The 13,218-nt window shown below is 41.3% G+C and overlaps 1 protein-coding gene across 2 annotated transcripts in view; it reads left to right on the forward strand.

Moving 5' to 3' along the window:
• Positions 539 to 13,218, forward strand: part of NEDD4 (neural precursor cell expressed, developmentally down-regulated 4, E3 ubiquitin protein ligase) — a 127,940-nt gene continuing 115,260 nt past the window's right edge. Inside the window, exon 1 of one of the 2 annotated variants that reach the window (XM_021094888.1) lies at positions 539 to 718. In XM_021094888.1, the coding sequence (XP_020950547.1) occupies positions 674 to 718 (45 nt within the window). In that variant the 5' untranslated portion in view covers positions 539 to 673. The remainder of the gene's footprint in view (positions 719 to 13,218) is intronic. The other variant, XM_021094899.1, reaches the window with a different exon arrangement.

The following is a 13,218-nucleotide window of genomic DNA, read 5'->3' on the forward strand; positions in this document are numbered from 1 at the left end:
GACTGACAATGTGACAGGAAACATTAATTGGCAGTGTTTACAAATCACAGGGAAAAAAAATTCAGATCCTTAGTCCAAGATTAATGAGTTCCCTTCAAGCCTCCTCATTTGCTGCCATGCGCAGGCTGGGTTTTGCTGGGGTCCCAAAGTCCAGCCTCTGAAATCTGCAGCCTTAACTGATTAAAAAAAAAAAAAAAAAAAAAAGCGGTCTTATTTTCAGTTTGGGCAGAAACTAAGATTATAAGCTCTCCTGATCCCAGGCTGCTAGTCGGAGATCGAGTTCTGGGCGCATCTCAGTGAGACTTGTTGCTGAGGAGAGCTGCACCTTTGTTTCCCAGGGGATGGACAGGCGTCCTACTGGCCTCTGGGGCCCGCGCAGCGCAATGCCCTGGGGCTGCCCCGCCTCTCAGCCGCCGTCCTCCCTGCGTCTGGGCGGAAGGCGCGCCCCCGGGGCGCGCGCGCTGCGGGACGAGGCGGGGCCGGTCCTCCGCGCCCCGCTTCCCCGTGCTACTAGCGCCGGCAGGCCGCGTGGGGCGCTGTTGCCGCCGGGGGAGCACCGCCCCCTCTTCCTCCAACTCCTCCCGCCTCCTCCCTCTTCCCCTCCTCCTCTTCACTACGGTTCCCACTCTCTGGGTGGGGGCGAGCGCGTCCGGTTTGCTGCAGCCCTTCGAAAATGGCAACTTGCGCGGTGGAGGTGTTCGGGCTGCCGGAGGACGAGGTGAGGAGCCACGGGCTGGGGGCTGCGGGGCTGCGGGGCGTGCTTCCCGTCACGCTTGCCCATCAGTTGGATCCGAGGAGGCGGCGGCCGCCAGAGGGTCGGCTGTCAGCGCCCTCCTCCCTCTGCGCGAGCCCCGGAAGCGAGCCAAGCGTCGTGGGGACCCCGGGGGCTGACCGGCACATGGGGATGGGTCGGGGGCTTGCTTTAGGGAGCCAGATTTTCTTCGAAAGCCTGTGTACTCTATACCCGTCTCTTCCCTGGAGCCGCCGCCTTCCTCGTCAGTTTCCTTCAGGAAGTGATGAGGAGGGGGGCTTGGCAGCCAGCGGCGTGAGTGCGCGGGGGCACGCGCAGCACCCCGCCCGCTGGTCCCTTCTCTCCACCCCGCCAAGTGTGAGCTGGGGGCGGTGCGGGGAGCGCCGAGTTTCCCTGGAGCTTAGCATCCCGGCTGCTGATTAGCCTGCTCTAGTAGAGGCCCGTTGGGCTTAACTTTATGGACTTTGAAGGCGTCCAAGTGAATTGTCATTAGCTTTTGGGTTTTTCCTTTTTCATCTGAAATCCTTTTTAATACCTTACTAGGAGACGGGGGGTGAGAAAGCAGGTAGATAGATTTATTCCTCTCATATAGCAACAAGTGTCAAGTGTGGAAAGTTCATGCTCTCTGTTTCACTGGTCTTCACTGATATTTAAAAAGTTAAGCCAGGAAAGTATAAATACTTCAAAGAACTTCTCACAGCTGTTCACTCTGAAAATTAGCTTCTGTGACTTGAGAAGGCAAAACTGTCTCTTTTCACCTAAGTAACTTACGCTGGTTATGCCTTACTCTTATTTTAAAAAAATAAGGCCATTTGGCAAGAGTAGTTCCATTTTAGATGTGATGCGACTTCCTCTGTGTCCCTGTTGATTGTTTCAAAAATGGGAATGGGTGGGAGATGAAAAGACTAGAAGTCTAACCGTGACTAGTTAAGTTTGGGGAAACAATTTAAGCATTCCTATTGATTGACTAAGCTGTCACATGTACCTGTTATCAACATTAGACCCAATTAACTGTAAATCCTTCAACATAATTTAGATTGATTGCTTAGATTTTTCTAACAGTGTTGTAATATTGCCATCTCTTAGTAACTTGGTGTCTTCAAACATCTTTTATAAAGTGTCTTTTACATTCCTTTTGACAGTTTTTGCTTTATAAACAGTGGGCAACTTGTTGATGCAGGCAGGTTAACTCAGAGTGTTTTGAGAATGATTATGTGATGCAGTTAGAATTAAATTTCTTAGTTATTGCTACCAGAAGAGAAGCAAGGTGGTAGTGTACAAATGGTGGCAGCTAGGCATGCAGCCCCTCAGAGATGACAGTCAGTGTTGTGGCTAAAGATAATATTCTAGCTAATGTCTCATTATTGTTCTGTAGAAGAGATCAGAGGAAAATAATACAGTATTGAACCTTTGATAGATTTCTTCTTATCAGTCCGGCCTCCCTGCTCGCTACAATAAACTGTTCAATGCAGATAATCTCAAGCTGGCATCCAACCCGATCAGGCTGGCCTTGGACTTTCTTTCCCTGTTGTTACTACTCAGAGATAGGATCTTCTATTCCAGATTTCTCATCTCATTTCCTCCCAGCAGAGCCACTTGATCACAGACAGCATCTTGTCAGAGGTGTCATTCCCAGTCTGTTCTCTTTCGGTACAGGTCAGTGTTTTCAGTTATCTGCTTCTCGTATCATTCCTCTGTCCAGCTGAGATAAATTGAATCTTGAATCATGGCATTTGGTGGGTGGTCAGCAAGCTATTGGGACCAAGGGCCAGAAACTCCACTCTGAAATGAGGTTTTTCCTGAACCAGCTGAAGAATTTGTACTTCTGAGAAGTTTTCTGGTGTGGGGCCCACTCTTGTCACATAATAAGGGTCCCAGTTGTCAGTTTTATGACGCAAATTTCCCCCAACTCCCTCTGTTCACTTTTTCCACATTGAGGAGGAGAGTAAAATAGGAAGATAGGAGACAGGATGATGAAGTGTTGTCTTTCACTTCTTCCATTGTAATTTGGGTTATTCATTTGAGAGATGTTTTTTAGCTGTCTGTTCTGTATCAAGCAGTATGCTAGGCATCAGGTACGCAGAGAGAAAAAGCAGTGTCCTCCTGTTTTGTGAGGAGCTCATGGTCTGGTGGAAAAGACAAAAATCACTTGTTTTCTGGTAGAGGTTGCCATCTCACCACTATCACTTGCCATTTATTTTCTGATCCATCACAAAAGTGAAAGAGGGCTTAGGGAACACCCTCCTCTGCTTTTTTAAAAACAATTGCAGCTATGTCATTTTCTAAAACTCACAAAGTAGTCTGGGAATAGGCAGCCCTCTGCTGTTGATTAAAAGTAAGATAGCTTTCCTCTTGCAGCAAAAGAGGTGATTTTTATTTTAAATTAGAAACTGAAACGAGAAGAATGAATAGACATGGGATAGAAGCTAGTGAGAGAATTGTGATTTAACCAGTATATACTGCATAGCTGATGAGTCACTCTGTATGAGCATATTGGGTATTGAAGTATGCTAAAATACCTGTCTCATTTTTCAGTGAATTTTAGCTCTTCCACAGTTAAATGTCTTTCAGTAAGAGATGGTCCTGGCTCCATGTTCAGAATTTTGCTGTTAAGGTATAACAAACTAAGAAAGTAGTGTACTATTGGAGTTGTCTGGTGGCACAGCAGGTTAAGGATCTAGCCTTGTCACTACAGCAGCTGGGTTTGATCCCTGGCCTGGGAACTTCTGCATGCCTCAGGCGTGGCCAAAGGGGGAAAAAAAATGTAGTGTACTATAATTTATACCAAATTTACTCTGACAGTCTCTTGGGATTAACAGTAGAAACTAAGGCCCTCTCACCTGTGGTGAGAAGGAGTAAGGTAGATATGGGGCTTGCCATACAGCATCCCCACTTCATTTCAGTGGACTTCCCTGTTAAGCAGAGCCTGGAAAACTGAACACTGTGTTTCCCAGACTCTGTTGCACTTAGTGTTTTGTGAAGAGGTTGTGAAAAAGATTTCCTAGTTAGGTGTATGTCCTTGAGATTGGGAAGGTGAAAATGAAGTGGGGCATAACTTCTTGTTTCTTTGACTTGTTCTGCTGACACGTGTAGTCATGTAGACATTGAGGGTTTCTGCAAAAGTATTTCACTATCTGGTAACTTGTTCTGTGGGTATTGATAGGAAGTTACAGAAATAGCGGTGGTGCAGCTTCCTGATGTCTAGATTGAGTATGTTCTTAAAGTCAATGGATCTGGTGGTGGCTCCTGATGACCTACCTTTCTGACTCAGGCACATGTCACAGCTTCCTGGGTGGGCCAGTTCCAAGGTGTTTTCAGGTCCTTTTGAGGCATAGCGTACAGCCTGCCCCCTCCAGAGCTTCTAACAATCTTTGGAAACACCTGACTCCCTGTATAAGCTGTTTCTTCTTACAACATCTATAGTAATTTCTATTTCCTACAACTGAAACCTGACTGAAACAAAAAAAAAAAAGAAGGAAAGAAAGAAAGAGGAAAGGATTGAGTCTCCATTGCTAGTGTGGGAGCACAGTTTTCACATACAGAAGAACGGATGCCTCTAATGATGAAAGCCATGACAATGCATATGCAATAGAGTCCCTAAGAAGCACGTATTCTCACCCATCAAGGCCAAGCAGAAGCAGACCCTGCTTGGTATCACACTGAGCCTGAGAACAAAGTTCTCAAATCTACATTCCCAGCACACCAAGAAGGAGAAGTGTGGTGTACACAGCGACTTCATTAGTATTTAACCCAGTCTTTCATGTGTTGATTTTGCCATTACTGCTTTTTTGCAACTCTTTAATTCCATCATCATTCTAAAGTATTTTTCGTGGGTTTCCATGGGAACAAAGAAGTAGATAAATATAGTTTATTTTTAATAGTTTACTTTTTAGTTATTTTAAACCAGCAGAAATTTGAAAGTACAGTACAAAGAACTCTAAATCCTCCTAAAGTAGATTCTCCAACTGTTGATAGGTCACCGCAATTATTCTCATCACCCTTTTTTGCCATTTTCACTAGTCTTTTTTGGAACTATTTGAGGGCAACCTGCAGACATGATTCCCCATCACCACTAAATACTCTAGTGTGTATTTTCCTCAGACAAGAATGCTTTGCTACATAGCAACAATTCAAGCCTCTAAGCCAGGAAGTCAGCATTATTACACCACTACCATTTAATCCACAAATCCCATTCAATCTTTGATGTGTTCTATTATTTTCTCTTCTTTTCTGATCCAAGATCCCATCTAGGAGTATACGTTGCATGTACTTCTTTCAGTCTTTTCTAATCTATATCGGTTCCTCAGTCTTCTTTATTCTTGACAGTTTTTTGTTTTTGTTTTTAATTTTTATGGCTGTACTCGGGACATATGGAAGTACCTGGGCCAGGAATTGAATCTGAGCTGCAGTTGCGATCTATGTAGGATCCTTTAACTCACAGCACTGGGTGAGGATCGAATCCACACCTCTGCAGCAACCTGAGCCACTGCAGTTGGATTCTTAGCCCACTGTGCCATGGCAGGAACTCCCATCCTTGACAGCTTTAAGGTGTACGATTGTACAGCCTGTAGGATGTTCCTTATCCTGGATTTGTTTACTGTTTCCTCATGATAATGAAAGGCCACACTTTTGGAGCAAGAATCAAGGAGATGATGCTGTGTTTTTCTCAGTGTATCACATCAGAGTGTACATGATTTTGGCTTATCTCATCACTGTGGATGATAACTTGATCACTTGATAATATTTGTGTCTGCCAGGTTTCTTCTTGGTAATGTCACCATTTCCCCCCTTATAATTGGTTAGAATTTTGTGGAGATGTAATCAGAGATTGTGCCAGTCTCCTATCCAACATTCCTCAGATCTCTGTCCACTAGTTTTATTAACCATTGATGGCTTCCCCCTGAATCAAATGCTACTATTTTTATTCCGTCTTTATTAATTGGTGTTCTGTGTAAGAAGAGCCTTCCCTTTCTCCTCCATTTATTTATCCATTTATTTATTTATATCAGCATGAACTTGTAGAATCCCCTTATTCATTGAGTGGTAATTAATTACTATCATTAAATGATTTATGGATCAAATTATCTCTGTGTATACCCTTTTAGGGAGGTTCCTTTATTCTTGTAACAAGTCCCCATTATTCCTTGAACTCTTCATTTTTTTTCTGGCAGCGCATGTTCCAGTCCCCTCTTGTATTTGGCCTGGCCTAGCACTGTCTGGAAGCAGCCATATCTCTTAGGAACACTGGTTACATTTAGTAGGAAATGCTTTTTTTTTTTTTTTCTTTTTGGTCGCACCCACAGCATGTGGAAGTTCCTGGGCCAGCAGTCAAACCCATGCCACAGCAGTGACCCAGGCTATGCAGTGACAACACTGGATCCTGAACTTGCTGAACCTTAAGAGAATTCAGAAAATGGTTTTTAGAAGCCAAGATCTGGGTGCTCACTGTGCTCGTTGTTAGCAGATGTCATTGCTCTTCAACCGTCTTAGCAATGAGAATCAAGAAGTGTGTGTGTACCACACACATATACATACCTAAGTAAACACATAAATCTATAGCTATTTGTGTATCAATCTGTACATATATATTTAAAAATCATTAATTCATACCAGTATCTCCAATTCAAATCTAATACTTAAGGGTTTTTCTAGTCATAAGTATCCTCTCTAAGAATGAAAATTCTGACTTTCATTATCCTTAGTCCATATACTTATGTTTTTGGTATAACTAATTTCCAAACTGTGCAGATTATCCTCTGTCTGCCACTTCTGCTTCTTGCCTCCTTGGGTGCCTGTAGGAGCCCTGCTATTGCATTGCTATGCAATACTCTCCTTCTCTCTTCCGAGTCCCATGCCCCAGGGGCATGCTACTGAAGCCTCTCTGTATGCCACCCCCCTTTTCCCTTCCGTGACCCATGCTGGTGAGCATGCTGACCATGCACCTCCATGAAATTGCCCCCTCCTCCCAAATTCTGCCTAAGGTAGGCCTGCCATTGACTCCTCTGCACCAGGAAGAGAAGAGAAGGGCCTGTAATTTTTTTCAACAGTTAACTTTTAGCCATTCATATATTACATAGGAATAGAATTATGGAGGTACCTTTTAAATACATCATTTAGGGTGAGCAGGGTATAGAAAATGGAATTTGACTACGTCGAAATCTGGCCCTGTCACTTACAGGTCATCTGGCTTAAATTGTTGACATCTGTCAGAGAAGTATATTTAAACCAGCTGATTCTCCTGTCTCCTAACTATATCTGGTAGTAAGACTATTCTGCAGCACCTGGAGTCATGTGCGGTTGTTGATTTGAATTGCTAAATGCATTGTTCTACTGAATCAGTGTTAGCAACCTCTTACTTCTTGAAGCTTCTATTTAGTGTGGCTTAATTCTCAATCCTATCAAAGTTTTAGGAGGATAAATGGATGGAGAAAGTAGATCTGCAGGTGAATGCCAGGAGAAAGACACAACACAAACAAATGGAAAAAAGTTTTGATAAGACTTTCGTGGAGTAAATATGTCTCCACATGGCCTGATGCAGATGTCTGGCTTCCCCATGTGAGACATGTCGGGGCAATGAGGAGAGTAATGTGAAGTCATGTCGGTGCACATTGATGCTTGAATGAAAATATCCTCCTTCAGAGTAAAAGAGTCCATCTAAATATAATCACAGCTGCTTTTAATTGAATGTTCGCTACATTTTGGACTCCAGGTTCTGTGTTTTCATACTTTGGCTGTAATTGTCCCAACAGTCTTGCAAGAGTGGGTAGTGTTGTCCCCATTTTATAGAAAGGAAATCCGAGATTGTGATTTGCTCAAGGACTTATTCCCAGTAGAGTGAATATGGGATTGAAACCCAGAACTCTTTAGTACCAGAGATATGATCTTTCTTCTCTTCTCCATGGATAGTTGCTCAAATAGAAGAATTTAACAGGAGATTCTTTTTTAGGAAGATGATGAGTGGAACACGTGCAAAATTAACTCGTAACTGCTCTTACGTTCTTCCATATCTTCTGTCTTTTTTGTTATAGCTTTTAGGTGGATCTCTGAAGTACTTGAATTCTATATTTGCTTGACAAATATTTGTTGAACACTTACTATGTGTAAGGCATTTAAGTCAGGTCATGAGGTTGTGATGATTGGCAACAGACTTTACTACATTTAGAGTAATTTACTGGTGAGAGAGAGGGACATTATGTAATCACTCATCAATGTTTTATAAATGTTATGAAGGAAAAGAAATGTAAGATGAAAGTGTGTAACAGGAAAAAATGAAGTTTATTTTATATGGAGGAGGGAGAGAGTATGAGGCAAGGCCAAGGAAGTGAACTAAGGATGGCTAGGAATTAGCAGTGGGGAGAGGGAAGACTTCTATGTAAATAGAACTGCAAGTGCAAAGGATGAAATGGAGAGGAACATAAAGAAGGCTGGAGTGTTGGAGAAAGAGGGATGATGTCAGGGGATGAATCTGGGGGTGAGAGGAGAGGAAAACAGAACCCTGTCAGGGCCTGAAAGCCATTTATTAAGGATTTTGAGTTTGATCCCAAGTGGAATGGAAACTCACTAAATACCTGTGTGAGCATACATGCGCACACACGCACACATGCACACACACACACTCACACTCTCACACTCATCATCATTGTTATAACTATCATCATTAACAATGCTCTGGAGTACCCGTCCCGGCTCAGTGGTTAACGAATCCGACTAGGAACCATGAGGTTGTGGGTTTGATCCCTGGCCTTGCTCAGTGGGTTGAGGATCCGGTGTTGCTGTGAGCTGTGGTATAGACTGCAGAGGCGGCTTGGATCCTGCATTGCTGTGGCTGTGGTGTAAGCCAGCGGCTACAGCTCTGATTCAACCCCTAGCCTGGGAACCTCCATATGCCGCGGGAGCGGCCCAAGAAATAGCAACAACAACAACAACAAAAGACAAAAAAAGACAAAAAAAGACAAAAAAAAAAAAAAAAAAAAAAGAATCACTACTCAACTAAATCTAATAATTCTGGGTACTTTACTTTACCATGGTTGTTACTGCCCAGAAACTCCTAAGGAAGTTTAACCGTGCCTAGCAGATATAGAGCAATCATACCAGGGGAAGAAAACTGCCATCGATTTGTAGGTTCTCTTTCATTTGGAAAACATGGTCATCTTAAGTTATAAGGCATTTGTTGCTTAAAAAGTTTTTAAAAAATACGTCCTTTCCTCCCACTCTATCAATGTTTTTTATTAAATATTCAGTGTTTATATTGTTGCAATATGTAAATAGTGCTAGTCACATCTGTACCACTGTACCAGGTTTATAATTATTTATTGTACGTTTTTTGTTTTCATTTTCTGTACAGGTATCTTAAATTAAATTGCAAACTATCTGAAAGAGCTATAAAACTACTCAGTGTATTTATAGACACACACACACACACAAAGAATGCTATCCATTCGCTTTTCTACACTCCTCTTGGCGATAGCCTCTTGCTGTATTGCATTCTATCTGAGCTGCTTGCACTCCACACCTGTTGTATAGCCATAATCTACAGGTTTCTGTTTGCTACTATTGTGAGAATTCTCTTGATCTCTTGTCTGTGTTGAATCCGCTGTTTCCTTGACCTCTTGTCTTCCTCTTTCCTAATTTATTCCCTCATTTGCTGATGTACATCTTCTGTGTGTGTGGCCAGTACTGTTGACTGGAGTATTTCACAATAGGGTTTTCTGAATCTATTGTTTCATTGTGTAATGCTCAAATACAGTGTTTGTGCCCTGCTCCTCTCAGTTTTCTCAGAGAGAAGTCTTCCAATCTTCTGTTTGGTGCTTACAGGTTTAGCAGCTGGTGTTCTTGGACCCAAGTAGGGAAGGGGGCCAAGGGCTCACTGTGCAGACTTTCCTTTGTTTTTAATTTGTTCTTCATTCCTACTTTCAGCTACTTCAGAAAGGTTTGTTGTTGATCAAGAATTTATCAGCCCCTACTGTGCGCGAAGTGATCTGCTGGGTTTTATAGAGGATACAAAGATGATGAAAAGATACTTTTCTTGGGCTTCAAAATCTCACAATTTGTTTTAAATGTTTTGTTTTGTTTTGCCACACTCATAGCACACAGAAGTTCCCAGGCCAGAGATCAAACCCATGCCATAGCAGCAGCCCAAGCCACAGCAGTGACAATGCTGGATCCTTAACCCACTGAGCCACCAGCGAACTCCTCACAATTTTAATAGTGGAGAAAGATACATAGTTTATTGCCTCATTTAAAAGATAGTATGTGGCAGATGATACCTAATTGAACCTCTAACAAAGAGAAGGAAGATGACATGAGTCAAGGCTTTCAGAAAAGGTAGCATTTGAACTTGAAGAGAGGACAGAACTTTTTTTTAAGAAAAAGAGTTTAATGTATAAAAAGTTTAAGAAGTAAAACCAAAACCTTCATAATCTCACTATTTTAATAGCTGTTTTCATTGTTGTGTATTTTCTTCTAATCTTTACCTATCTGCACATGTGTTTTTAATGGCATTGTCACAGAATAAGTATCATTCTGCATCCTGATTTTTCCAACTAACATTATAATTATTTTGTCATTAAATAATATTTTTTCTTTTTTCTTTACTTTTTGCTTTTTAGGGCCTCACCCATGGCATATGGAGGTTCCAGGCTAGGGGTCAAATCAGAGCAACAGCTGCCAGCCTACACCAGAGCCACAGCAAGGCCAGATCCGAGCTGCATCTGTGACCTATACCATAACTCACGGCAATGCTGGATCCTTAACCCACTGAGCAAGGCCAGGGATCGAACCCGCAACCTCATGGTTCCTAGTCGGATTTGTTTCCGCTGCTCCACTACAGGAACTCCTTAAATAATATTAATCATCACATTTTTAATGATTTCAAAAGCATCTGCTCAGATGATATAGGACTTTAACAATGAAAGGGTAGAGGATAGGGAAGAATATGCCAGGCAGAGGGAATTCAGCTTGTATTAAAAACTCAGTGATGGAGTTCCCGTTGACTAGCTCTGATTCGACCCCTAGCCTGGCAACCTCCATATGCTGCAGGAGTGGCCCTTGAAAAGCCAGAAAGACAAAACAAACGAACAAAAACAAACAAACAAAAAAACAACTCAGTGATAAGTAAACACAGGATATACCTTTGTTAAAAAGTAGACTGAGTTCCCGTCGTGGCGCAGTGGTTAACGAATCCGGCTAGGAACCATGAGGTTGCGGGTTCGGTCCCTGCCCTTGCTCAGTGGGTTAACGATCCGGCGTTGCCGTAAGCTGTGGTGTAGGTTGCAGACACGGCTCGGATCCCGCGTTGCTGTGCCTCTGGCGTAGGCCGGTGACTACAGCTCCGATTCAACCCCTAGCCTGGGAACCTCCATATGCCGCGGGAGCGGCCCAAGAAATAGCAACAATAACAACAACAACAAAGACAAAAGACAAAAAAAAAAAAAAAAAAAAAGGTAGACTGACAGAAATGGGCAGCAGAAAGAGGGGAGAAGGATGAAGAAAGTAACAAAAAATTTCCTAAGACCTGTGAAAGAAAGGAAGGGTTTAAAGCTCTGCATTTCCTATTCCTGTTTTTTTGGAGGGGTGTGGGGGAGGGAGTTTGATGAAAGATTAAGGAGCAGTTAGTAGTTATTTTCATGAATTGCAGGGAAAATCTCCACCCTTGGAAAGCTGCTTTTAATTACTGAAGCCGCTTGCATAGATAACATATTACCATTTTGTTTCTCCCTGTCATTGAGAAAAGCCACACAAGTCTCTGCCTACAATTTTCAACCTTTCCATTTCACTTTCAAAAAAATCAGTAAATTTCTCTTTCGAGTGGAAGGGGAAGATTCCAATTTAAGTGAAAAGCTCTGATCTGCTTGAGGATAATGTCTTTGTTTTGATGAAAGAAAAGATACTTCATTTTTGTTTCTTTTTTACTCATTTGAGTACTATCAAGATTTCTGTGAGAGTACTTTTAGTATCATGATCCTAACATTACTGGAGAGTTTGGTCTCTAATTGCAACATAAATGTTCTTTTCCTTCATTTTCAAAGAAGATGTGAGGTATGATCTCTGCTTATGCATGTGATTGAAGAGACCAGTTTGGACAATTTTCTAGCATAAATTTATAAAATAAAGTGACTTCAAATTGAAATGAAAATAAGTGGCATTCCTTATTTAATTTTCTGAAAAAAATCTTAAATTGATGTAGCTTTACATCATTTAACCACAACATCTAAAGTAAGTAGTCCTCATTTTTGTGGTGGAAAATGCAAGTATAAAGTTTAAAAGTTAAATGTATCTGTGACTGTAAGTTATCATCCTCTGGAATTGTTTTTAATTAATGCTTCTTAAAATTTTTCTCCAGAAGACTTCTGGGGGATAGATTCAGTAGAGGCTAACATAAATGGGTTTTTAAAAAATAAGTTTTATTGGAGTACAGTTGATTTAGTTGTGTTAGTGTCAGTTATACAGCAAAGTAAATCATAATACTTGTACATATATCTGATCCTTTTCAGATTCTTTTTCCATACAGATTATTGAATAGATTACCCTGTGCTATGCAGTAGATCTTTGTTATCTATCTGTTTTATATATAGTAGTGTGTATATATCAATCCCAACCTAATTTATCCCTCCCACCCCACGTTTCCCCTTTGATAACCATAAATTTAGTTTCAAAACCTTTGAGTCTCTTTCTTTTTTGTAACTTCTTGTGTATCATTTTTGTTAGATACTCTGACTTCACTTAGGATGATAATTTCTAGGTTCATCCATGTTGCTGCAAATGACATTATTCCACTCTTTTTTATGGATGAGTAATATTCCATTGTATATATGCACCACATCTTTTTTATCCATCCCCTGTTGATGGACATTTAGGTTGCTTCTTTGTCTTGACTCTTGTAAATAGTGCTGTGATATACATTGGGTGCATGTATCTTTTTGAATTATGGTTTTCTCCATATGTATGCCCAGAAGTGGGATTGCTGGATCATATTGTAGTTCTATATTTAGTTTTTCGAAGAACCTCCATACTGTTCTTCATAGTGGTTGTACCAATTTACATTCCCATAAACAGTGTAGGAGGGTTCTCTTTTCCCCACACCCTCTATACCATTTATTGTTTATAGATTTTTTTTTAAATGATGGCCATTCTAACTGGTGTGAGGTGATACCTCATTGTAGTTTTGATTTGCATTTCTCCAGTAATTAGCATTGTTGAGTATGTTTTCATGTGTTTTTTGGCCATCTGTATGTCTTCTTTGGAGAAATGTCTATTTTAGTTCTTCTGCCCATTTTTTGATTGGGTTGTTTGTTTTTTTGATATTGAGCTGCATGAATGGTTGGTATATATGGGAGATTAATCCATTGTCATTTGCTTTATTTGCAAATATGTCCTCCCATTCTGTGGGTTGTCTTTTTGATTTGTTTATGATTTACTTTGCTGTGCAGAAGCTTTTAAGTTTAATTAGGCCCCATTTGTTTATTTTT

Source organism: Sus scrofa, chromosome 1, assembly GCF_000003025.6.
Source record: "Sus scrofa isolate TJ Tabasco breed Duroc chromosome 1, Sscrofa11.1, whole genome shotgun sequence".
Taxonomy (NCBI): Eukaryota; Metazoa; Chordata; class Mammalia; order Artiodactyla; family Suidae; genus Sus; species Sus scrofa.